Raw genomic sequence first — 24,127 nt, 5'->3', positions numbered from 1 at the left:
GTGTAATCTGATTGTTCAATGCTGTAACCAAGAATTCGTAGACGGTGAGCGTTGTTTAAAGATATTTACAAACATGAATGAACCATTGCTGGTCTAGGCAAACTTCCTTTTTAGTTCGCCTAGAACAGGGTCCCATCGCCGTCTATGAGAATTGGGCTAGACTTTGTCGCAGGGCGGAGTTTTGAAGCTATCTCCCGGCCCCCTTTCCACGTCCCTGCCTCCAACATCTGTGCCATGTTCAGAGCAGAACCGCTCTTCTCAAACTCGAGCGCCACCAACTTGTGAAGTTCATCGAGGAGGGCCACGGTCATGGCTCGCCATTCGACAATGGTGTCGCTGGTGGCGTTAAACATGGGCAGTTCCTGGCCAGACAGTTTTCTCCCTTCCCTAAGAGCCTCTGGTTTCAACTTCAGGACACCCAAGTCGACAAATAGACCCCCGTTTCGATATTCAGGAAGTCCGGTGCCGAGATGAAGGTTGGGGATCTTGAAGCCCAAGACACGAGTGAAGGGGACCGTGAGAGAATATCCAAGCCATTGTGTGAGTTTATGGAATGGCTGTATCGCGGCTATATCTGCGCCAAGTCCTGTCTCTTTGGACCTGTCAGACAGGACCCGAAGTGGCCATGCATCACCCAGGGAGGTTCCAGCGACAGTGGTGCGATTCTTCGGCCACGCGGGCAGGAGAATGCGCTGTAGAGTAGACCAAAGAAGCTCGTAGTCGAGAGTATGGGGCGCCTTTGAAGCTTTTATCAAGTAATCTGGGTCCTAGAATTAGCCCGTGACAAACCCTGCCAGCTTTGCTCCTTGGCAATGAGTTCAGTGCTCACCAACAATGTTACCAGGTCTGCCAGTTGAGCCAGCCATGTCAGGCTGTGCAAGCAGTGATCGGCCGACACTGCGCATGAGCTCTACACGTGATGAGACGCCGATAAGAGGATTCTCGACCGAGATCTGGAAATGTTCTTCGAACGCCTTCCCCGACAGATCGACTAGCCCTTTGCCTAAACGACATGAAATATTTGATGTTAGGATACTCCACAGGACCCAACAAACAAGGAGGAGAAGAGGTGTGCTTACCATCAACTACACAATCTGTACCGTCGCTGCTAAACACACCAGACTTGAACATGTACAGGGATGCGACGCCAATGCCTTCACTTCTGTTGTAAACCTGGTTGGTACCTGGTTCCTTGAACTTCCAGACATCTCCCGCGCCGGCGTCTAGCAATACAGACACGAAGAATAGGTCGACCAAGCGCCGGGTCAGCTCCAACTTGTCGCAACCTTGAGAAGTCCAGGTATCCAGGCATTGAGCCAATCGCGGAACACCGCCAACCTCTAAATGTTGCCATCGGCCATGAGGAGGAATTTCAGTAAATCGATCGGGTCCGAAATCGCGCTGTCACAGAGTCAGGAACGAAAGCAGCGCTTGTGGGAGGTAATGCTTGGTTTGGTTTTCGCTGGTATGGGCAAGTCGGGGATGAGGAGTGAAGGCTCACCTTGATGACTCCAATCACGAAATCGGCGACATGCGGCATGCGTTGAGCATCATACTGGAAGCTCCGCAGCAACCCCTCCTGGGCCGCGCGAAACACGAGCTGCGATCGCTCCCGCACCGCTTGAAGGCTGAGCAGATGCTGAATGGCAGGGTCTACAGCAGCAGACGTCATGATGGGCCAAGTTGTCGATGTCCTGGCTTGGTTCTACCGAGTACTCTACAATCTTGGGCAGGCAGTTGGGGGGTTGGTACAAATGGAGCGGGACGAGACTGGTCTTGATGTTGGAAATCATGATGAATTTCATTTTCATCATACAAACGGGGCGTGGGGCAGCATGTAGCTCACGATTGAGTCGGCAACGCTGGAAGCCCTCAGACAAGGCCACTCCAGCGAAGGATGCTTTTCCCTAAGGAGCCATGGATAAGGCTGTTGGCCCGTCATGCTCAGGTACCCTGGGTAGGACATCAATGTGGAGACGATAGCGGCCTGTGGAGTTTTTTTCTCTGGTGTCAAGTTATCAGGCCTTATCCTTATCCTTATCCCTTCTCCGTCTTCTCAGTGCCGGCCATCAGGCGCTAATAAGAGCTCCCATGCTTATCAAGATTCCCCAAGATTTCGTATCTCAGTCGCCCGTGGTAGCTTCAATGACTGAGACCAGAGCCGATTAGATAAACTTCGCTGGCAGATACTCAACATCAGCACCGATGATCGCAGCCATGCTTCGTGCCGTAAATGGTCGCTCGCAGAGCGAAAACGGAGGCATCCTTCGAGGCTTTGGGACCCCCCCATATGACCTCGCCAGTTCGATCCTCCTCGCATCGTCAGGTCGCTAAAGCAACCATATATCTTCTTTTTTTCTCCCTTACCAACAATACTTATCTTCTTGCCATTCGACTCGCAGCCGATCGTACCCACGTACACTCACCATGGCACCGAATTCCTTCCTCGTCTCGGACCCTGCTTACGGCCCGGTCTTGAGCAAGCTTCGGCAAGGCGTGAAGCGGCCCGCGACAGTTCGAGCTCTAGTGGGCGAGCTCACCAGGATCCTGACCAAGGATGCAGTCAAAGAGGCACCGTCTCCAGATGAGAAAATCGCCGTCATTGTCATTTTACGATCCGGTCTTGCCATGATGGAGCCATTTGTCGACTGTCTCCCCGAGGACACCGACATGGTGATCCATCATATCGGCTTGTTCCGAGAGCGCCACACCCTACAGCCTGTTGAGTACTACAACAAGCTACCGCTCAAAGATTCCAACATCAAGCACGCATACGTCCTGGATCCTTTGGTGGCTACCGGTGGCACGGCTGGGGCTGCCATCTCGATCCTCAGGTAAGTTTGCCCCGCGTGTTCTCCCGAATACACAAGTGATCCATGTTGATGAGGGGGGAGAAACCCAAACTTCTCGGGATCGACAAGAAATATGATCTAACTGTAGACGTAGGGAATGGGGTGTCGAAAGCATTTCTTTCCTGTCCCTTTTGGCTAGCAGGCCGGGTCTCGAAAAGGCCGCCAATGTCTGGCCCGAGAACACTCGCTTCTTTGTGGGTGCGGTCGACGAGGAGTTGGACAGCAAGGGCTACGTCAAGCCAGGACTCGGAGATATTGGAGACAGTCTATTTGGAACTGGGAACAGTCCATCTCAATAAATTACGCGTGTTTGTATGTTGTGAGCAAAGACATTTCAGAAAGTTTGATTCGCTACTATTCATGCTGCTGCATTTACTAGCTCCTTTACCCATAGCCCATGCTTAATGCCACAGAGATGTGATTGTTTTTGTTGTAGTATAAAACTGCCACGGAGTCCGCCCATGTGGATTTTGGTCTGGCACGAGACAACGGTTAGTCTTCAAAAAACATCGAGCATGTCGGGCAATGTTGGACATCCGTCCGTACCTCCTAAGAAAGAATCTTTATTTCCCGTCCGCAGTATAGGACCGGACGGAGCTGAATGCCAGACATTGTGAGTATTTGCTTTCTTGAGGGTCAGAGAAGAGAGGCTCACCTAAGATCGGCACATTAACGCCGACTTGACCAACATTTACAGACCGCTGGAAGACTTGGGCGCTGGCCGGGCTGTTCGTAAAGATGGTACAACCATTGCCGTCTGCATCCGGCACGTCAGTCCACTTTGCTTTGGAGTTGTTCATACCAAGGACTGAAGAAACTTACACCTGTTTGCGTTTATGAGCTCAATGGCTTCTTCCAGCGTGTCAATCTCAATGCAGCACAGCACTGGCCCAAAGATCTCCTCCTGGTAGCAAGACATGTACGGTTTGACGTTGGTCAAGATTGTCGGGCCCAAAAAGTTCCCGTCGGGGTAATCGGCAACCACTCGCTTTCTACCATCAAGGGCAATCTTGGCCCCTTCTTTCTCGGCGTTGGCAATCACCTTCTTCACCCTGTTCTTCGATGCTGGCGAGATGAGCGGGCCCATGTCCACGACAGGGTCGAGTCCACATCCGACGGCCAACGATTCTGCCAGGCTGATTAGATCATCGAGCCATTCTCTCGTTTCTCCCACGAGAATGATAACACTCAACGCCATACATCGCTGTCCGGCCGCTCCAAAAGCGCTCCCCGCGATGGCGTAGAGGGTCTTCGTCTTTGATGCATCTCCCAGCACGACACCGTGGTTTTTAGCGCTGCACTCTGCCTGTATGCGCTTCCTAGTGGCAGTGGCATGCTCATATATACGTTCTCCAGCGACTTCTGAGCCAACGAAGTTGATGGCTCGAACGGCCTGCTGGGAGAGCAGCGAGTTCACCACACCGGCTCCGCCGTAGACCATGTTGAACACCCCCGGGGGGAACCCCGCACGGAGGAAGCACTCTGCCAAGATTTGAGGCGCAGAAGGTGTCTGCTCCGAGGGTTTGAGAACCACGGTATTCCCGGCCAGGATGGCGTACGGCACAGACCAGAGGGGGATCAGGAAGGGAAAGTTAAATGGGCAGATGGCGACGCAAACACCCTTGAAGTGAAAGGGTCAACACCTGAAGACGAGACGTAGTAGTTATCGGAAGCAGGGACGTACCAGAGGCTGCGTCATGGTGTGTATCTCAGCTGCATTGTGCTGAAAATGAATGCCAACGCCATCATTGATAGTCGTGCACGCCGTCTCCAATGCATCGACGCCTCGTTTAAATTCGGCATCGGCATCGGCCAGGGTCTTGCCAACTTCGACGCATAGCGTGTGCCTCTCAAGTGCCGATGTGTTAGCTGACTCTGAGATTAAAGGAACTATCCCTTGCACGGCAGGGGCAAGGCAGGAGAAGTAGCACATACGATTTTTGCTGAGTGTTGATAGATCACCGTGAGGAGATTCAACATTAGACTGCGTCGCTTCGCCAATGGTACTTCTGCCCATGCATGCTGCGCATTTGAGGCTTCGGCGACAGCATGCTGGACCTCGACCGGGGTAGAGTCTGGTACCCTTGTGATGAAGGTTTGAGACGACTGATCAGTACAGGTCAATGACGAGGCCGATGGCATCAAGCTACCTATGAAGTAGCTGAGGATATAAAAGCATACCGGATCATGGACCTTAGTCCAGGTTTTAGTTTTGGATAAAACGAATTCATTCCCCACAAAGTTATATGTGACGCTTGGCACTAGTGTTGTATCAAATTGACCAGGATCTTCAAACCGTGACTCCATTGTATGAGACTGTTCAGCACTTCTTAGCCTCAGGTCCCGGACAGGCCCATAGCCTTACAATGGCTGGGGTTGGCAGTGCTGAACTAGGACTTGCTCCTCTTGGGACTTCTGAGGGCAGCCATGGGGGAAGGAAGCAAAAGCTTTCGCCTGCCCCCTCAAGCATAGTGCAGGCGGTTGCGAAAGGAACTGGTGGGTTACGTACATGATTCCTAGGTCGCTTTCTAGCATGGTTCCCTTCAGTAGAAGACGACCGTCTCGTCAAATCAACTGATGCTGACGGCGATAATGGCTGGTAGTTTTCCATCATAGAGGATCGAATTGCTGCCGCATCGAATGTGTGTATATTCTGGGGATTCCACTATCTAGGGTTTCTTTCACGAGGGTCTGGGGAGGAGTGGGCAAAAATTCCGACAAGATGGGGGAGGATTCACGTGCAACTTGACCGGAGTAAGATCGGCGCCCAGAATTGAGGGACTAAATTGAATGGAAAGATGGGAAAACGAAAGATAAGACATCTATCTCACGAATAAATCTCTTATCTGAACAGGGACCTCCTTATCTCCATGGTGGCCACGCTTCGCTATTCTCGGCCTCGTCTGCGGGTTCAGGGTCCCATTCCGGATAAGACTCGCCGCCGGCGTCAAGCAACTCAGCCACTCCCCACTCCACTTGAGCAACAAGCCATAGTCCCCTCTATGTTGTCCCATAGTATCGGTCTCCAAAGTCGCCCAGACCAGGGACGATGTGACTAAAGACCCGTTAGTGTCGAAATCGAAGGGTGACTCGTCGAGCAAGAAGCTTGACGTACCGACTGGGCGTCATGTCCTCATCTATAGCTGCCGTCACGAACAAGAGTTCAGGGAATCGATTCATGACGGCCTCAAGGCCAGCTCTTGAGGCAATCAGATTAACAAACACAATGTCTTTCTCGGCGACACCGTTCTCTTTGAGAACTTCAATCGCTTTGGAAGCCGAACCGCCCGTCGCGAGCATCGGCTCCAATATTAAAACGGCTGGGGAAAAGCTTTAGTTAGATCATAAGGGTTGCGTGCAGCTTGGTGGCGGTATGGTGGCTTACTGCTGGATGCGATGCTCCGGGGAAGCTTGGAGTAGATATGTGTGGGGAGACAAGTTGTCTCATCTCGTTGGATGAGGATTGTACCGAAGCTTAAAGGACCCCTGTTCATCCCTGTTTGTTGGTCGATCTGCGACATTTGCAAACACAAAGACTGTGAGGAAACTCACCGGTACGTGTCTCTCAAGGAACCTTCGAACGATGCTCCTGCCCTGAGAATGCTCACGCCACAAACTAGTCTTCTCTGCACATGGCCATTGTATGCCCGTCCAGTTGGAGTGACCACTTTGAAGGGCTCTGTCGGCACGAAGTCAAGAGCTGCGCATAGTGACGACGTTTCAGTGAGCAAAGCTATCGAAGTTTGGAGGTTCAAGAACGTAGTCTCATACCTGATACAATCAGTTGCCTCGCGACCTTCTCAAATGCGTCGATGAATGGGGCGTTGCCTGTCTCAGAGCTTCGGATGGCAGTCATAGAGCTCAGGAGACTGTTTCCCTGAGGGAGTAACTTCAAGTTACCCTGCGAGCTTGGATCGTTGCCATTGAGTATGGTCATCTTCACTTCCTTCTTCCTTGTCGTCGTCTGTCGTTTTTCTCCGTCTAGGTTCAGGGAGTGGTGAGTTTCGTATGCTTCCAGGTCGCTTCTAAATGAACTGTTCCAACATTGGCTGGATCAATAGCCAATAAAGGCATAGCTCCAATACCGTATTAGGCAGACAAGGGTCCTACAAGGTTTATCTTTACTAGGTATTGGGCAGGCGTGGGTTCAGCCTGGCCCTTATCTCCAATCAGAGGTAGCGATAACCCAGCATTTGGAGGGCGATTTTGATACGGGGCAAAGACTCTCACCTTGCTCAGATAAATTCCTAGCCCGATAAGCCCCGCGATAACCATGTCATGCCCGTCCTCACAGACAGAGTCGATCATGGTGATTATCGAAGCAAGCAGTGAATCCTAAACTCGTGAGAGTATCAACTCAATTCTATTTATGCAGATGCTATTGTTATGGATCCATGTGATATAAAGCGCTTCGTTAAACTATGCTTGCCATGTGTGTTGTAAGGTAGTTAGACATAGTAACATTTGTTCCAAAGTAATCGATCAATTCAAAGACCCATCAAAATGTCACTACGCTTACTTGCCGGATCGCCATCCTACCGCTGTGCCTCCATGCGACTCAAGATCTAACCACATTACCCGGAGACAGGCAATAGTTGTCCGGAGTTGGTGATGTTGGTGAGCTCAAAGTAAGACCACATGTTCTGCCTTCGTAGACCTTTTTGTATGACTAACATGTGGGCATCCTTGTGGTATCAAAGAGTCGGAAATCCGAATGGCTTTGAGTCTCTGACCAGTTCGAGATTCTCCAACGGAGAAACCTTTGTATCGATCCAGGCCTCGGCACACACCAATGGATCGGAATAGCCATTGATCCGTTAAACAATGGATCTCAACACAGTACGCTACGCCAGGTTACAACTGCCAACATAAACCAATCAGGTTACAGTTTACTACGTTGGGAACCTTGACCTTCATAGCTCGCTATACATGTACGCCAATTAAGATTATTTATACGTAAGGTATTTTCATGATGCATTTACTGCTCTCCGCTCACGCCCGGCACATCTTGCCACTCTCGGCGACGTTCCACGCCTCGCTACCAACACCCTTAAGAACGTAGAAGAGGTTACTAGGGTCCCACTTCCTCTTGATACTCAACAGCTTGGCATAATTGTCACCAAAGAACGTCTTCTGCCAATTCGGCTGACGGAAATCCGCCTCATTCATATACGATCCACTTCCAGGAGTAACAGCCTCAATCAGCGGCATGAACTCCTCCGTCATCCTCTTTTGAGCAGCCTCCATATCCTCCCACGGCTTGGTGTAATCCCAATCCGTGATAAGCTGGAGCTGCATCACCGCACTCCTCCAAGCGGGATGTACGGAGTTGGCGGGTGAGCCCTTAGCCTTGGTGTATTTGGCGACACTGCCGACGGCGAGGACGCCGTTGGAGGTGAGCTTGTTGATGACATCTTGGAATCCTTCATTGTTGTTTTCGAGGACGGAGCGGGGGATGAGACGTCCGCCGAACTGGTAACGGGCGACTTCAACGCCTCCTTGGGGAAGGGGACCCATGTAGCGGTCATAGTGATCCCGGTATGCGAGCTCACTATAAGCAACGGGCAAGGTGACGCCGATCTCCTTGACAGCCTCTGTGAAGGGTGCAAGGACAACGTCCCGAACGTAAGCAGCAGTCGAATTCCACACAGTCAGAGGCTTCACGACTAGCATCTGCTGGTTATTGTAGAAGACCACCATGGCGCCCTTGTCTGTCATCTCCGGGAGCAGCTCGTAGAACTTCTTGACCACAGCCTGGAACTTCTCAGTCGTAGTCGTCGGTGCAAGAAGCTGGAAAGCCGCTCCGCCAACGTCCTGGGACTTGTGGGCACGAACAGTCATACTGACAACAACTCCAAAGGTACCACCGCCGCCTCCCGCGAGCGCCCAGTAAAGATCAGCATTCTTGCTAGGCGATGCAACGACTGTGCGTCCATCGGCAGTGACGACAGTGAAAGAAAGAGTCTGATCAGCACCAAGACCGAACTCAGTGCTCAAAGCGGAATGACCACCTCCTTGGGTAAAGCCGCCAGCAAGGCCGACCGTTGCGCATTCACCGCTTACAACGGTAAAACCCTTTGCGTGGGCGGCCTCCAGAACTTCGTACCCGACGACGCCGGCGCCGATAGTAACGGCGGGGCCTTTGTAGTAATCATCAGACCACTCGCTGAACTCGATGGACTTGAGAGATTGAGTCCAGATAGCGAGTGCGCCAGCGCCAGTGGAACGTCCGAGGAAGCTGAGTTGACAAGTCAGTAATTATGTCGAGGAAGCGTCAACAGTAGGTAGGGTGGCTCACTCATGGCCAGTGTTGCGAACGACGACCCGGATGTTGTTGTCCTTGGCGAACCTCAACGCAGCGGCAACATCGGCGGTCTTCTTAACATCAACAGCATAGCTGACGTAGTTGCCGAGTGTGCAAGGTACCGCTCGGTCCGTGAAAGGGTCGCAGCTCTGATTGGCGAAATATGTCTGCATGATCGAAGACGAAGAAGGAATACTGGTTCTGGTTAGAACAATGCCAGTGTGTATGGGGAATGGGGTGGTAGTCCGTACTGAGTCAAGGGGTTCTTCCATTGCGCTTGGAGCTTCGCGCAGGCCGCCTCATCGTATGTGGGATCATGGCATGGTGAGCCAATGGGCTTAGTTGCGACCAATTGCCCACCAACCGTAGAGTTCAATGAATCCCACGACTTCTTAGAGGGCCAGCATGAGTCTCCTGGCAAGCAGCGGCATTTGCTGTAGGTAGCCGACGCCGATTGAGCAGCCGTGAGGACTGCCGTCAAGAGTAATGAAACCTTCATGTTGACTGGAACCTTTGGAACAAATGAAGACGGCTTGGTTGAGGAAAGTCAATATCGGCGGCGCTCTTACCCACATTTAAGAATCTCCTAGCTTTGCTGTGGCCCTTCATCTGCTCCTTTTCATGACGCCGAGGCTCGTGGCGCAGCTTGGTGTTCGGAGGATCTTCCAGAAGGCAACATATGCTCCGAAAGGGTGCATTTTGTTGGTTCATGGCCGTTGTCTAAGAGTCAACGGACAACTTCCCATAAATGGTTACTCGTCGAGCTCTTACGCACCGTCAATTATAGGCATTTGGGGCTTGAGCTTCCTAATGCGGGGCTCGGAGTCCGGACTGTTCCCGATATAGCGGGCTTCAGGGTTGTATTTTACCCCTGAAAGACCCATTCTACTACATCCCGGTGGCAATCCCTCAAATCATATCCACAAACCGCGCACTTTTTCCCTGCAGGTTTAAGGAGCAGATTGGTCTCGATTTAGGGGATCTTGGGAGAAGGCAGATTTCTTCACGGACCATCAGGAGGCCAAGCGAATAGCATTAGAGTGAAAGTAGCTGATATCGGGCCTTTGTCTTTTTTCGGCCATGAGCCCCAGTGTTCATGACTCGGCCGTCGGTGGATAAAGAACCGTTGAATATTAGCTTTTAAGCTTATGAGACATTTGACTAACGGTTCTCCAGCAGCTCCCTCCCGAAGCGGTGACATACCTGCCAAGGCACTAAGAACCGTTCATGGCGGTGCAGGTGGTGACCAATCGGTCTGGTGACTTGCCAAGCCAAGGGGCAAGACTCGATTCTTGGTTTAGCCTGAGCAGCTAACATGTGCTCTGAGAGAGTGCTCGGACTGCGGAAAGGAACCGTTCTTGATTACCGACGGATGCTACATCAAATGGATGAAACGCTATGTGTCTCAGTGGAGACTGGAAAGTGTTGCAGCATCAGACAAGTCTGCATGTCTTAGGCCGCTTGCGCTTCCACCCTCTTAGTCCCATCCTTAAGAGACGAGACGCCAAGAACGACTGAGGTTGCAGTTTAGCCACGTCTGCTGGGAAATGGAAGGTTTACAAAGTCTCCGTGCGTCCCGGCGTTGGTTCGTTCTTGATGGGTGATCGTCGCATGCCCAGAACAAGGCCCAAGTCGGTACCACAGCCATGAATCCTTCGCGTCGTCTGATCTTGATTTTTGGTTTCTTCCTCCTGGCGGTATTGTCACCAGTCCAGGCGGAGGGCTTATCATCTCCAAGCTTACCTGGTTATCCGCATTGTGCAGTGAGTAGTAATCGGGCCAGCTTTTGACGTACAAAGGTCATTGACAGCTTGAATCCAGGCAGGATGTATCTTCAGCGCTTTTGCAGGAGGCTTATGCGCCCCCAAGAATCAGACATGCATTTGCACGAACGAAGTCTTCCAGCAGAATGTCACAGCCTGTGTCACGATGAAGTGCACGATACCTGAGTCTTTAAGTATGTTATTCAAGTGCAGCCAGTCATATTATCTGCCAGTCGACGAACAGGTGCTAACATGAGCCTTGTCAGCGACACGAAACTCCAGCTTGACCAACTGCGGCGCCCCAGTCCGTGACCGATCGCAAGAATACGTCGTCCTCTCCAACGTCATGGCGGCTCTCGCCGGAGCCTTCGTCGTGATCCGGTTCTGCTACAAGATCTTCATCACGAGCGTCGACCTCGGCATCGACGATTGGTTTGTCCTAGCAACCATGGTTGCCTGCATTCCCAGCGGTGTCATCACAAAATACGGAACCACGGCCAATGGTCTTGGAAAGGATATCTGGACTCTCACTGCCACTGAGATCACTCAAGTCCTCTCGTTCTTCTACATCATGGCATGGCTATACTTCCTGCAGACAACGCTCGTCAAGCTATCCATCATCGCTTTCTACATGCGCATCTTCCCCGCCCGCGAAGTCCAGCGCCTGCTCTGGGCCACTTTCATCTTCACCAGCGTATGGGGCGTCGCGTTTATCTTCACGGCTATCTTCCAGTGCAAACCTATACCGTACTTCTGGAAACAGTGGGATGGACTGCATGAAGGCAGCTGCGCTGATGCGAATGCGATTTCGTGGTCGAATGCATCTATGAGCATTGCTCTAGACTTATGGATTCTTGCTATTCCGCTGTGGCAGTTGCGCAGTTTGAAGCTTCACTGGAAGAAAAAGGCTGGCGTTGCGCTCATGTTTTGTGTTGGTACACTGTAATTAAGCCCGACTCATGAAAAACGTGATTCCTGGTGCTAAAAGGTTCTTAGGGTTACGGTCGTTAGTATTCTCCGACTCCAGTCGCTCGTGGTATTCGGCACATCACCCAACAAGACGTGGGAATTCTATGACGTCTCCGTCTGGTCTACCATCGAGATCTGCGTTGGTATCATGTGCGCCTGTCTCCCGACAATCCGCATGGTCCTCGTCAAATTGTTCCCTGTCCTTGCTGGCACGACACAACGCAGCAAGGGCAATCATTACTATCAGTACGGAAGCGGTGTTCGCTCCAAGACGGCGGGAACTCAGCAAGGACGAACTGTCGGTACCGTTACTACTGACCGTCCGAACTCGGAGCAGGGGGCCGAGGGGTCTGGAATTGTCTTCCAGAAGAGTTATACGGTGCAGTATAGTGATAGCGATGAGATAAGTCTGGTGAATATGGCAAATTCGGATGGACCGGGGAAGAAGCGATAACGATTAGGTAAAGCGTCTAACAGCGACGAAGGATTTCTATGTTGTTCACATAGCTGCATTTGTGCCGGTAGAATTGGGCTATGATATGATAAGACAGCGATAGCAAACGTGAAAGATAGAGAGAGACCTTGGAGTGGAGATACTAGAGATAAAGACCACCGAGATTAGAAAAACACCCATATTGTTTTATCTGATTTGTTGGTCTGATTAAGGAGAATATGGATTGCCTCGCCTTAATTATTACTCTAGAGCAAGGGGAAACCTTTTTGGATGCAAAAGGCGATATCCTGCGTGGTCTGTAGGTGGCTGAAGCTGCCTATGATGGACTTGAGTATATAAAAGGCGAGGTGCTAGAGGTTGCTAAGGGTATGGAGACCTGATCATACCGGGAGCCTCTAGGTGTTGTCACTGCTATCTGCCCATTTAGTAAGTTCACATGCACATTTCTCCTATTTTATGTTACTTATTCCTGATGATCTGAAAAGACTTTCCCGTAATGATACCCCTGTGGTCTCTCCCAATCGTAGTCATTACTGGAAACTCGCTGATTACTAAGGCTTTGGAGAGATCCCGGAGCTTGCGTAATCCTTATGGAACTGACTAAGAGGGCCGGGTTTCCTGACGGCGTAGTGAATATGGTGCTTGGGGCTTATAATACCGTTAACTTCTTACTTAATAAGCCGGAGATTAAGGCTATCAGCAAATCTTGGCGCTAAGAACCACGTAGTGGTCTTGCTGGATGCCTCTGAAGACTTCTTTATCGATTTGGTTATCGGCGTAGCCTTTGGGGTAGCTGGATAGCGTTGTATGGCCCTGAGTGTCTTGGTTATTGTTGGAGAGACTATTGACTGGATTCCCGACTTGATCGAGAGAGCACGAAAGATTCGCGCCGACGGCGGATTTGAATCGGGCGCTGATTTAGGTCCCGTTATTGCACCTTAGAGCAAGGAGCACATACTGGCCATGATCGATAGGGCCGAAAAGGATGGCGCCAAAGTGGTCCTTGACGGTCGCAGATACGTCCCTCCCAAATATCCTAATGGAAACTGGGTTGGTCCGACGGTGACTTCTGGAGTGAATCCTTCGATGGAGTGTTATGAGGAAGAGATCTTTGGACCAGTGTTGGTGGTGGTTAGTGTTGATAACTTGGACGACGCTATTGCCCTTATTAATAAGAATGAATACAACAATGGTATGGTAATCTTCACTGGTTCGGGCAGTGCTGCAAAGCGTTTTAGACGCAATATCGACGCTGGTTAGGTTGGCATTAATACACCAATCCTAGTATCGCTGCCTATGTTCTACTTCATAGGAAATAAGAGTGTTGCCGGTGGCGGCGGTCATATGTTCTATGGTTGACCGGGCGTGAGCTTTTATACGGAACAGAAGACGGTCATTGCCAGATGGCCGTACGTGCCAGTACTGTCAGGCAAGCCGGAGCTATTAATGCCAGTCTCTACATAGATAAATATATAGTATTCTTTTAATTTATCACCAGCCGACAGATAACAGTACACCAGTTAGATAAAAAGGTCTGTCTTTCCCACACAGTAGTCAGCCTCCGTGTAGAAGACGGTGTCTTCTTCAGTCTCCATTAGATCTTCGTCTGCATACCACTGAGCACGGACTTCCAGTTTGTCCGAGCCACCTCCCAAAAAGAACTTCCTCTGCGAGAGCGGCAGATGGGTCTGAAGAGTATAGTTGGGGTGGTAGGGGCTCTGCATTTCACGTCTCATTAGTCTCTTATGGAGGGCTGGAAGTACCGATTTAGGACACTGGAAGAGAAACGAACCTGGTATCCCAATCCGATCATAGCGCGGTGGTCATCACTGTTGTTAGGCATTCCGGCGTGCCAGAGACGGATATCCCGAATCATGACATCGCCCTTCGAGCAAATTGCCTGAGTCGGCGGGCTTACCTTTCTGCGCTGCTCAACGGCTTCATCTGTGACGGGAGGAAGGAACCCGCCAATGTGGGACATAGGATACGTCTTGATATCTTCTTCCGTCAGGGCCGGCTTCTGGTCACGAGTGGTGGTATGCAGGTGTGATCCGGGCCAGACTTCGGTGGCGCCGTTTTCAATCTTGAAGTCACACAGCGGAATGTTGGCAATGAAGTAGTAAGGGAAAAGCGGGTGCTCAAATGAACTGTCCTTGTGCACCGGCTGCCGCTTGCCTCCTGTGCCGGCGAGGGCGTTGTTGCATGTGAGCCAGTTCCACACTGGACGAGGACCAAGATGGCTGTAGAATCGATTGGTCAGTTTTTCAGGTCGCCCAAAAGGGACGGGGACAATTCTGTTACGGAGGCACATACGCATTAGCAAGCTGCAGGATGAAAGGGTTAAAGTAGACGTCCTCAGTCAAGTATTTCTCATCTGTAATGGGAGGCCGTTGGAGAAAGTTGGCTGTTCTCAGCGTTAGCTCTCTACTTTCAGACTGGCGGGGAAACGTTCAAAGACGCTTGACGTACACTTGACTCCGTGGTTGTATTTTTGGCTTGGGTCTTTGAGCCTTCGCTCAGCGTCCTCACATATCCAAGCATTGATCTTGTCGATCTCCTCCACGGGGATGACGTTCTTCAAGACAACCACGCCATCTTCGTGCATGCCACTGAGCGCCTTGGCAAGCGTCTCCGGGTTGAACTTCTTGGCCATCCGTTCATCCTCTCCCAGATGAATGGCCTTGACCTTCGCCGGTGAGCCTACAACCATGGTGTCCTGCGTGTAGGATCTTCGATGGTCGACAGTGACGATGTTTTTGCGGGGAGAGGTGTTTTTGCGGGGTGGTCATGTGCTGCCCAAGACCTACAGACTCTTTATCATGGGAAAAGTTCAACTAATCATACATAATCCGATTTAGTTATTGGTCACAATCTGGCGCTTCTCCAGTGCATCGTATGATGGCGCTGCTACGAACAACGAGTCGGCAGTGATGTTACCTCGCAGATAGTGATATGTCGGCTGGTCTTGCTGTATCGGCTCCTTGGCAGCGATAATTGAGGTGTCGTGTAACTCCTATCGACAGTATCTGATTGAGCTGGGATGCGTATCTGCCTTATCGGAGCTGCTGGGGTACGTATCTCCCTTATCAGAACCTCTGGGACGAGTATCTCCCTTATCAGCACTGCTGGCATGCGTATCGGACTTTATCACCAGCACCAGGCACAAATATCTCCAATAATCTAGGGTTAGAGTTGGGGAACCAATATAGCTTCACTGTACCCCACACCATGACTAGTTTGAGGCCTAGGCCCATGAACGCGCCCAGTATACCCTAGAGCTCAGCTAAGGGTTGAAGCTGGTCTATCGGGCTCAATGCTAGAGAGATTACGAACTCCTTATACGAGATGACGACCTGTATTTGTATCTCTTATTCTAGATGACCCAATGACTGACTTCGTGTTGACGAAGGGAAATGTGGCGGTCGCTTATCTTACTAGTATTGCCCTTCCTTTACCCGGATTCTCCTCGTCCCTGGGTGGCGGCTCTGTCCCCGTTGGGGCCGATCGACTTTATTATCTCGGCTGGATTATGTCCTTCTGTACGTCCTTCGTGACTTACATTGTCATTTGCAAAGTGTGGCCGACGGCGAGCCAGAAGATTATTGGCGACCTGAGTCTCGGATGGGAATAATGGGCAAAAGACGGTTTGCAAAGCATCCAAGCATCCAACACCACGCCGGAACCTAGCATTGCTCAGGTTAAGGTCGAAGATGGCAAACACAGGAAGGGATTGGCCTAATGTCAAGACAAAGACGGATTCTTTACTACATTTTCTACATCTACAACCCCAAAAGCCCCATCCATAGACTAGAGACATGGCCCTGCGCCGTTCAACCGTTCGTATTCGGTGCCCAACTCGAGTGGCTATCTCGGAGGCTCGTTAATTACGACAGGACCTTCATTCCCATTGCAGTCTTACCCGCCATTCCTGCCAGCTCAAAATGCTGGATCATCTTTGCTGAGCCTGAGCCGCTCGACACATCAACCACACTAACTGCCGCCTTAGTGGTGCCATTCCCGGGTGACAAGGCGTAGATAAAGCTACCGGCCGCCGCTAGGTCGATGAGTCCCGGGTCGCCGTTGCAGGATAAATCCAGTGAAGACAAGATGCTTGCGTCCTCAACGCTCATCTCAACAAGCCGGTTGCGACCAACATCTGTCACAAATGCTGTCTTTGTTGCAGGGGAGATGGCTACCCAGCAAGTCGCCTTCTGGCCTTCAACCTCTCCAGTGGCCACAGTTGTTGCTTTGCAGTTGGCAGGATCGACGCTCAAGATCGCCGCCCCGAACGCCGCGTCTGTGGCAAACACGTTGGATGTGCCTGGGATTACCTGCGAGCCAAACAGTACGGCTGTCCCTTGGGGTGAGCTGCGGGTTTCGTCTTTAGAGACGACTGCGGCGGCTCCATCGCACTCCTGGACGGTAAATACGGACATGAAACCCGTCTTGTTCACAGCCGGGTCACCCTTGACCATGGTGAATAACATGGACTCGTCTTCAGAGAAGAGAACTTGGGAGACCGTGTTTGTAGGCCCAACAGGTGGTGTTGTCTGTCCAAGGTCGAACGGTCGTAGCTCGTCCATGGCAGTCAAGCCCTTCCTCGAGAAGTTGCTGCAAGAAACACCAGCCTTGGCACCAGTTGAGCCCACGCACACTATGTTGTTCTTGGCTGAAGCAGCAACAGTGTTGGGGAACTCGCCGGGGACCTTGACTGGTTCGCCGACTACTGAGAGTCTTGTTGGATCGGAACGCGAGATAGCTAGCATAGTGAGCGTGTTTGAGCCAGCGTTGACGGCGAATATGTGCTACAGCAGCAAAATCAGCAAGGTTCATACGCATGCATTTTGGAGGGTTCCCCTGGACTTACATTGCCAGCAATGGTTAGGGCTGACTGGCTAATCAGTGCATCGGGAGTTGCGGGCTTGCCGTCAGCGTCAACAGCCACAGAGCCAGCGCCTCCTGTCATGGTAACTCTACCCTTGGAAAGAGTGCCATCATTCCCAATGGGGAGCGCAACGACCCCGTTGGCCTCATCGTTGGTGAGCAAGTATATGGCCTTGCCCATCGCGGCAGCACGGCCCATGCCGGGGCTGCAGGTTGGATGGCTGCTGGTTTCTTGTGCCAACCAAAGGAACGCTGAAAGCAAAGAATAAAGTCGAATTGACGGAACCATTTTGTATGGTGGCTTTGAAGTTGTTCAGGGAGAGACAGTGGACAAGAAAAAGGTCGTTCCGACGAGTGCAGGCCTGCTGCGAAGGATGAAAGCTTGTGAAGTACTTGGCGGTTGTATTGCAGACTCTCTCTGAAGACGCTGAATACACTCATCTTATATACTATTTCCTTCATGAAGACGACTGCATCTGGAGCCGCTGGCTTGGTGCATCAACCAAAGATCTAAACCCTCAGGTTGAGGTAATCCAAATTGCCTCTTTCGGAAGAGAGAAAGACGCTGCCAACGTGCCAGGTGACTGTAATGCGACCCTCCCTCTAACCTGAAGCGGCTTGAGCGTGCCGTTCATCCAGTCTCCCAGGGCAAACAGGACAGGGCAATCTGACACGCTGAGCCAACTGGAATACCTATTTGGTGCCCCAGCCGGCGCTAGCTGAGGCCAAGTTTCAGGGGTGTTTCGAAGATCAGCCCTCTACCCCTCCATTTTCAGCCCCCAAAGCGATGAGAATATCAGAATTCCCCAATCCGGCAAGCCCCAACCTGTCAATGCCTGACGCTCCCCTAGACAGGGGTCATGCCAGTCGCAGATCCTGTGACGTAGCGAAAACCCCCCAAACGAGCTCTGAATATAAGAACCTCGTCTCGTCCGGAAACCGGCAGACAAGCTCGTTTCACTTTCGTCTTGGGGCACATCTGCGGCAGCCAAGCTATCCTTTTGGGATAACCAAGCCAGACGGCGTACTTGACATTCGGGGCAGCTAGCGATTGATGAGACACTGAGTTGAACTTGGAGAAATGAAGTACCAACAGGGAAATTCTGTTGACTTGCAGGTCAGAGCTGGTGTCTATATAAACTGTCCAGCTTCGCGATAGACGATTTCATCACTGAACCATCATTGCCCGAGTTGAGCTGGGGTTAACTTTCTCTTCTTATCATTCTTTCAGCCAATTGCTCACAATGTTTTGCCATTTTGCCTTCACCTTTCTCTCCTTTGCCTCACTGGTTGCGGCCACGGCACATGCCAGCTACCACAGTACACTCGAGCAGGCCTCGAGGCTTCACGCCAGACAGGGACAACAAAGCTGTTTAGACCCTAATCTGATCCAGTCCGCCAGCGCCAAGACAGGACAAGAGCCGGGGACTGAGGGCATCAAGCCGGGCCAGGCGCCTTCCGCAACGTGAGTCAACGGCCATGAGATATCTTTGAGCAAGATTCTAACCCTCCGAATCCAGAGATGCAAACAACTTTATCAACTTCTGTAAAGGCCAACAAATCACCAATGGCGTGCAGGTAAAGTCCGGCTCATGCAACCCCATTCCCATGGGTCGGATCCCTGCAACATCCAACATGATCTCGGCCATGATCACCAGCCCCCAGCCCGGTGAAGCACTTACATCCGGCACCACATTCAACGTCCAAGTGCAAACGTCGCATCTGCGTGCGGGTAACTTTGTCAACCCCACTACCAACTATTATACCGCTCCGCAAGATCTCGACCAAAATGGAGACATCATCGGCCACTGTCACGTCACTATTCAGGATATTGGCTCTCTCAAGTCGACTGTGCCCCCCGACCCAAGTCGCTTCGTCTTCTTCAAGGGTATCGACGATGATGGCAACGGACAGGGACTGCTCCAGGCTGTAGTCGAGGGCGGGTTGCCCGCAGGTGTGTATCGCGTGTGCACCATGATTGCAGCGCAGAACCACCAGCCCGTGACGATGCCAGTTGCTCAGCGAGGCGCTCAGGATGACTGTACCAAATTTGAGGTTGTAGATGGTCAGGGCGGTGGCGGTGGCGGTGGCGGTGCATCTGCCTCTGAGGGTCAGCAGAATGGCTCTCCAACCAGCCAGGCCCCGGCGGCAAGTTCTAAGCCAGTGAGGTTTGGGAAAGGAAGAGGACGTGGTAAGGGTTTCAGAAGGCCGGGTCAGCGAGGGCAACGAGGATAGGCGCTGAAGTTGTAGAGCTAAAAATACCTATCCCCGAGATGGCCTCACTTGGTTTGCAGGAGGGTCAACAATGCATGGGGAGCAAGTGGAACTCGCAGATTGCCAAGATGTAATGCAAGCTTTAGCGGTTTTGCTTCAGGCCTGATTCTCAACCAAATACATTAATTACCAGTCATTTACCCATCCAGAATCCTTGCATAAACCCTTGGCGGAGTGCCAACGGTATTCCTGCCGTGTCACTGACATCGCCCAGCTTAGAAAGGTGAAGGGGCTATCTACCCTAGAGCGCCTCGATCAAAACACGCGCCATCCCAAAATGGAAATTTTGATTACCACCGTTTCCACCAGGGCGTGTCAGGTCGCGTGGGGAAATCAGGGGATCTTTGTTTCATTGGCCGATGCGCGCGTATTTGAAGCTGCAATGACACCTTGACTAATCATGGGCCAGAAGTGAACCGTGAAGCAGCCAGACTCGCACTTCTTGACCTTCATCGGTCATCTTTTCTTGCTCTTGTGCAGCCATTTATCCCTTTGTCCGTGCATCTGCGTTAGGTCACGATGAGTAACAGCATCTTCCGCATGTTCAATCCTGGGGGTTAGTCTTGGCCCCCCCTGCTAGTCGTGTTCGTGTTGTGAACCGCTGACGAGAGCAGAGCCAAAGGAGAATCCTGTGGAGAAGAGACGGGCCCAGCTGCGGCGGGCCCAACAGTAAGATAATCTCATCTCGATGGACCGTTGAAGACCGTGTGTAGTGACCCGACCCCCAGATCCTACCGTAGCCGCAAGGACAAGTACACAAGAACACTTGAGGAGGAGCTTGCCAACTCCCGGTCGAAAGAGGTGGAATTGATGCGCGAGTGCGAGCAGCTGCGGGAAAATCTCCAAAATGCCCTTCATCAACTATCTCAACTGGGCGTCAATGTCCCTGCCGAGATGAAATCCAAGGCTAGCGGGAATGCCCTCGACGAATACGCAAGCCCATCCACAGCGACGGGATTGTCAACGAGTGTCTCTCCCATTTATCTGGGAGATTGCGGCAGCCAAGCGGTGGATATCATTCCGTCTCCGCAACTCATCTCGCCGGAGTCATTCGGTGACTTCTACAACCCAACTGAAGGCCAACGGGGCCCAATCCTGTTTAATATTGGAGGGGGACTTGCAAATAACTCTTGCGTGAGTGAAGTGGACCAGATCATCGTGGGCATGGAGTTTGTACTAAAGTAAGTCTGACATTTTGTGGGAGGAGTGGTACTAATGCTCGGAAAAGGATCGAGGAACCCTGTCTGGGTCATCTCCACGGCGACGTCAAGAAGCCGCACGAGCCTGGGAACCATGCTCTGACAGCCTCTGCCCAGCTCATGGCAGCCTGTGACTACCCATCGCCTACAAATAGATGCACTCCGCTCGCGTCTCCGAATTTTGGAAATACACCGACAACCATGCTGGAACGGCTGTTGAGCCTCGCGCCAGACCTGTCTGATGAGGGTGAGATGACACCAATTCAGGCATGGAACAATATCCGGTGTCGGCCAAACTTTGGCGGGCTTAATGCGCGAAGCTTGGGGATACTTGCTGAGAGGTTGAAGAAGGCTGTGAAATGCCATGGGTAAGTGACCTTGTGGAATCCGGGATTTGGCATCATTGACGATTCATTAGGTTTGGTGCGGTCGTGAAGCAGTCTGTCTTCGAGGGCTTGGTATACGAGACACTCATCGTCGGGCGGACCTTTTGATTATCCACCTGGATTGACTTGATATGGTGCTTCACTAAGCCTCAAGTGCTGTCTCATTTCCATAGCTATTGACGAGGTACCTAGGCAGCCTCGAGAAAAGGTTATTAACCTGTTCCCAACATGCCTCGTAATGCATTCTAATTCTTACTAACTATAAAACTGGGTAAACGAATCTTTGCATGAACTAGAGAAGCGTAAAGAGCCTATAAATACATGCCTGCAGAGAGCTAAGACTTGGACTTAATATCCTTGTTTTTTCTCAGTCGTAAAACCATGATGATTCCTGATCTTGTGGTGTACTTTTCCTCCAACTCTCCTGCTGGGATCAAGGCAGCATCACCATTTGCCCTCAAGGCCTCTTCCAAAGTGCATAATCCCGTCTTGGCAAACCCCAGTCGCTGATACAAGCCAACAGTCACGGTGTTCTCAGGCTTCACCATGATGCGTACTGTAGCACTCCCCAACTCGTTTCCAAGTCGATGTTGAATGAAATGGAAGGCTTCTCGACTGAGCTTAGCACCGAGGCCTTTCCCCCTGTGGTTGATTGAGGTGTACAGGCTGAGCATCTGCCACTTCTCGTCTTCCATGTCATCTAAGGGCCGTGGTTGGCCAGACTGAGGTGAGAGTGAAAAATCCTCGACTGAGAGCGGCCCGCGTAGGCTTACTTGAGCGACCCATACTGAGGTCTGTCCCTCTTGATAAACGCATGCAAAGGTTTCCTTGTCCGAGTTCCGAAGCCGGGAAACCCAAGTATCATTGGAGAAGCGCGATTCGATGTCCCAAGTTGAAGAAAAGGATGTTGGTGATTGCTGGAGTGCTTCAAGACGCAAGGCCCTGTACTTGTCGGCAACAGAAGAAAGATCTGTAGCGGAACGGTCGACGTGAATGAAGTGATATGACATGACGGGCTAATTGATGAATGCCAAGATATTGAGCTTGTTAGGAATGACCCAGGAGAAATCTAAGGACCTTCCAACTCTTTAAAAGTCACAAGAGGTCGAGTGCCATCCCAGGGCAACAGGCTAGACGGACCTAACTCGCACCCTACAAATGACGAGAACCCTATGAGCGACAAGACCCACCTACACCAGTTTCATTGCAGGAACTCCTATCTTCCATAGGTAGGATAACATTAACACGAGGATCTGGCACACAAATAGTGATACTGAACATTTTGACTCTCATCTCTTCCGCCAGCCAGGATTTCTCATTCTCAGTGTGGCCCCGTTGGTGAAAGCCAGCCCTCAACCGGAGCGACGTCTACGAAGCTGCCATTAAAGAATCTCGACTGGATTTACTTGAAAACAGAATAAGCAAGAAAAGAAACAAAAGAGCAAGTAAGAAATTAGCCTGATATGTTGGACCAACAAAGTGAATCACAAGTTATTGCCAATTCGTTGGACTAACGTGCATCAGATTACGGAGCATGAGATGAGACTATCTAATTGGTGGTCAGACTAGACTAGCTCCTGTGAAGGGCTGAACTGGACAAGAAAAAAGTGGGACGTGACGCATTCAAGTTCTTAACTCACATCACGCTTTCGTTCCACTTCCTCTTTCTCTGTATTGACACAACCATCTGGAACATCGCTGGCAAGAACCCGATATGTCGCCGTTTGACAGCTCTGAGGCATATATTACAGATAAAACCGGTCACCAGCTTCACCCAACGCGTACAGATGTCGACCTCAACCTCAATCAACCAGCAACTGAACCATGCTCTCAATCCCTGTCGCCTCCATGTCAAGCCGAGCCCGACTTTTGTTTATTGCAACATTTCCCAAGCGCCACTATTGACCCCTTGGCATTGAGTTCTGCGACGTGGCTTGACGAGGCTGGACGCTCTAGTTATCCTGAACAGAATCCGGACGAGGACCGTTGCCCTGCGGATATTACCTCACGAGGAAATTACGCCATGGGAACCTCTGCCAAGCCCCAAAGGCAACAACAGCAGCCCAATGAACCAACGACTTTCCAGGCTGCAAAAAGATTTTCGCTAACACAAGGGCGCATTTTAAACAAGTGGCTAGCAGCTCACACTCACCACCCCTATCCTACGGTTAGGGATGTCGAAATGCTCGAGAGAGAGTCTGGCTTGAGTAAGCAACAGATCTTGACCTGGTTTTCCAATGCCCGCCGCAGGAAGAAGCTTGGCCGGGCAGCTACATCGAATCTCGCGTCAGAATCTTCAGGCACTGGTCCTCGAGATATACCTCCTCGCCGTCCATCTACCCCTTTTGTTGAGCAACAAACCCCGCTCGAGAGATGGGAGAACTCGCCACCTGAAGAGGAGCCTTCTACCTTTGCCGATATCGCACGCGCAATATCCGATACATCGATCGCTTCTCCATTCAGGTCTAGACATGCGTCATCCTCAATCGCTGCCTCTGTTAATAGCGGAGAGACTTCGGGATCCAGTCAGAGCTCCCATGCATCTGTCTATTCTCAAACATCGGATGGATCAATCCGGCGTCCTGGGCCGATCAGGAGATTGATCAAGAAACGAAGGCGAGCTCCCAAGGACAGCGGCGGGAGAAATCTGTCCCAAGTCTGTCATCGTTTCCAATGTACGTTTTGCACGGAAACGTTCAAGACGAAACATACTTGGCAACGACATGAGAAGTCATTGCACCTATCCCTCGAACAATGGGAGTGTTCGCCATCTGGACCGTCTACTCTCAACCAACAGTCAGAAGCTACATGTGTATTCTGCTGTCTTCTCAACCCAGAGAGTGTTCATTCCGAGACCCACAACTACGATTTCTGCCGTGAGCGAGATAGAGAAGAGCGAGTGTTCTATCGAAAGGATCACTTGAGGCAGCACCTGCGACTCGTCCACGGCTCTCAGTTCATGAAATGGCCCATGGAAGGGTGGAAGCTAGAGTGCGATAATGTACAATCACGATGCGGATTCTGTGACATCAGCATGGCTAC

At 51.3% G+C, this 24,127-nt stretch overlaps 9 protein-coding genes across 9 annotated transcripts; 3 read left to right on the top strand and 6 right to left on the bottom strand.

The window, feature by feature from the left end:
- Nucleotides 1-119: 119 nt before the first annotated feature.
- Nucleotides 120-1,672, bottom strand: LRP88_05670 (URC4/urg3 family protein; the record flags this gene model as incomplete). Its single annotated transcript, XM_083242220.1, has 4 exons — nucleotides 120-760; nucleotides 830-1,003; nucleotides 1,080-1,401; nucleotides 1,502-1,672. 4 exons carry the CDS (start codon nucleotides 1,670-1,672, stop codon nucleotides 120-122), a joined length of 1,308 nt encoding a protein of 435 aa, XP_083101156.1.
- A 755-nt stretch (nucleotides 1,673-2,427) lies between these two features.
- LRP88_05669 (uracil phosphoribosyltransferase) lies at nucleotides 2,428-3,151 on the top strand (the record flags this gene model as incomplete). The annotated part of the gene is made up of 2 exons (XM_083242219.1): nucleotides 2,428-2,834; nucleotides 2,947-3,151. The coding sequence occupies 2 exons, from the start codon at nucleotides 2,428-2,430 to the stop codon at nucleotides 3,149-3,151; spliced, it is 612 nt and encodes a 203-aa protein (XP_083101155.1).
- Nucleotides 3,152-3,344: 193 nt separating this feature from the next.
- LRP88_05668 (uncharacterized protein) lies at nucleotides 3,345-4,551 on the bottom strand (the record flags this gene model as incomplete). Its single annotated transcript, XM_083242218.1, has 4 exons — nucleotides 3,345-3,349; nucleotides 3,508-3,609; nucleotides 3,675-4,473; nucleotides 4,537-4,551. The coding sequence occupies 4 exons, from the start codon at nucleotides 4,549-4,551 to the stop codon at nucleotides 3,345-3,347; spliced, it is 921 nt and encodes a 306-aa protein (XP_083101154.1).
- Nucleotides 4,552-5,852: 1,301 nt separating this feature from the next.
- Nucleotides 5,853-6,152, bottom strand: LRP88_05667 (uncharacterized protein; the record flags this gene model as incomplete). Its single annotated transcript, XM_083242217.1, has 2 exons — nucleotides 5,853-5,907; nucleotides 5,968-6,152. The coding sequence occupies 2 exons, from the start codon at nucleotides 6,150-6,152 to the stop codon at nucleotides 5,853-5,855; spliced, it is 240 nt and encodes a 79-aa protein (XP_083101153.1).
- A 1,692-nt stretch (nucleotides 6,153-7,844) lies between these two features.
- On the bottom strand, nucleotides 7,845-9,655 carry LRP88_05666 (FAD-dependent oxidoreductase; the record flags this gene model as incomplete). Its single annotated transcript, XM_083242216.1, has 3 exons — nucleotides 7,845-9,090; nucleotides 9,151-9,351; nucleotides 9,408-9,655. 3 exons carry the CDS (start codon nucleotides 9,653-9,655, stop codon nucleotides 7,845-7,847), a joined length of 1,695 nt encoding a protein of 564 aa, XP_083101152.1.
- Nucleotides 9,656-11,085: 1,430 nt separating this feature from the next.
- LRP88_05665 (uncharacterized protein) lies at nucleotides 11,086-12,342 on the top strand (the record flags this gene model as incomplete). The annotated part of the gene is made up of 3 exons (XM_083242215.1): nucleotides 11,086-11,113; nucleotides 11,186-11,861; nucleotides 11,916-12,342. The coding sequence occupies 3 exons, from the start codon at nucleotides 11,086-11,088 to the stop codon at nucleotides 12,340-12,342; spliced, it is 1,131 nt and encodes a 376-aa protein (XP_083101151.1).
- A 1,520-nt stretch (nucleotides 12,343-13,862) lies between these two features.
- On the bottom strand, nucleotides 13,863-15,052 carry LRP88_05664 (phytanoyl-CoA dioxygenase family protein; the record flags this gene model as incomplete). Its single annotated transcript, XM_083242214.1, has 4 exons — nucleotides 13,863-14,060; nucleotides 14,135-14,582; nucleotides 14,656-14,746; nucleotides 14,812-15,052. The coding sequence occupies 4 exons, from the start codon at nucleotides 15,050-15,052 to the stop codon at nucleotides 13,863-13,865; spliced, it is 978 nt and encodes a 325-aa protein (XP_083101150.1).
- Nucleotides 15,053-16,226: 1,174 nt separating this feature from the next.
- LRP88_05663 (uncharacterized protein) lies at nucleotides 16,227-17,515 on the bottom strand (the record flags this gene model as incomplete). The annotated part of the gene is made up of 2 exons (XM_083242213.1): nucleotides 16,227-17,147; nucleotides 17,210-17,515. The coding sequence occupies 2 exons, from the start codon at nucleotides 17,513-17,515 to the stop codon at nucleotides 16,227-16,229; spliced, it is 1,227 nt and encodes a 408-aa protein (XP_083101149.1).
- Nucleotides 17,516-18,470: 955 nt separating this feature from the next.
- On the top strand, nucleotides 18,471-21,193 carry LRP88_05662 (bZIP transcription factor; the record flags this gene model as incomplete). Its single annotated transcript, XM_083242212.1, has 5 exons — nucleotides 18,471-18,691; nucleotides 18,747-19,394; nucleotides 20,229-20,681; nucleotides 20,729-21,067; nucleotides 21,118-21,193. The coding sequence occupies 5 exons, from the start codon at nucleotides 18,471-18,473 to the stop codon at nucleotides 21,191-21,193; spliced, it is 1,737 nt and encodes a 578-aa protein (XP_083101148.1).
- Nucleotides 21,194-24,127: the final 2,934 nt, after the last annotated feature.

Source organism: Fusarium phalaenopsidis, assembly GCF_050370095.1.
Source record: "Fusarium phalaenopsidis strain FUZ10S chromosome Unknown contig_32296, whole genome shotgun sequence".
In the NCBI taxonomy this organism is placed as follows: domain Eukaryota; kingdom Fungi; phylum Ascomycota; class Sordariomycetes; order Hypocreales; family Nectriaceae; genus Fusarium; species Fusarium phalaenopsidis.
The sequence above is the reverse complement of the archived record's forward strand: the minus strand, read 5'-3'. Positions and strand labels throughout refer to the sequence as shown.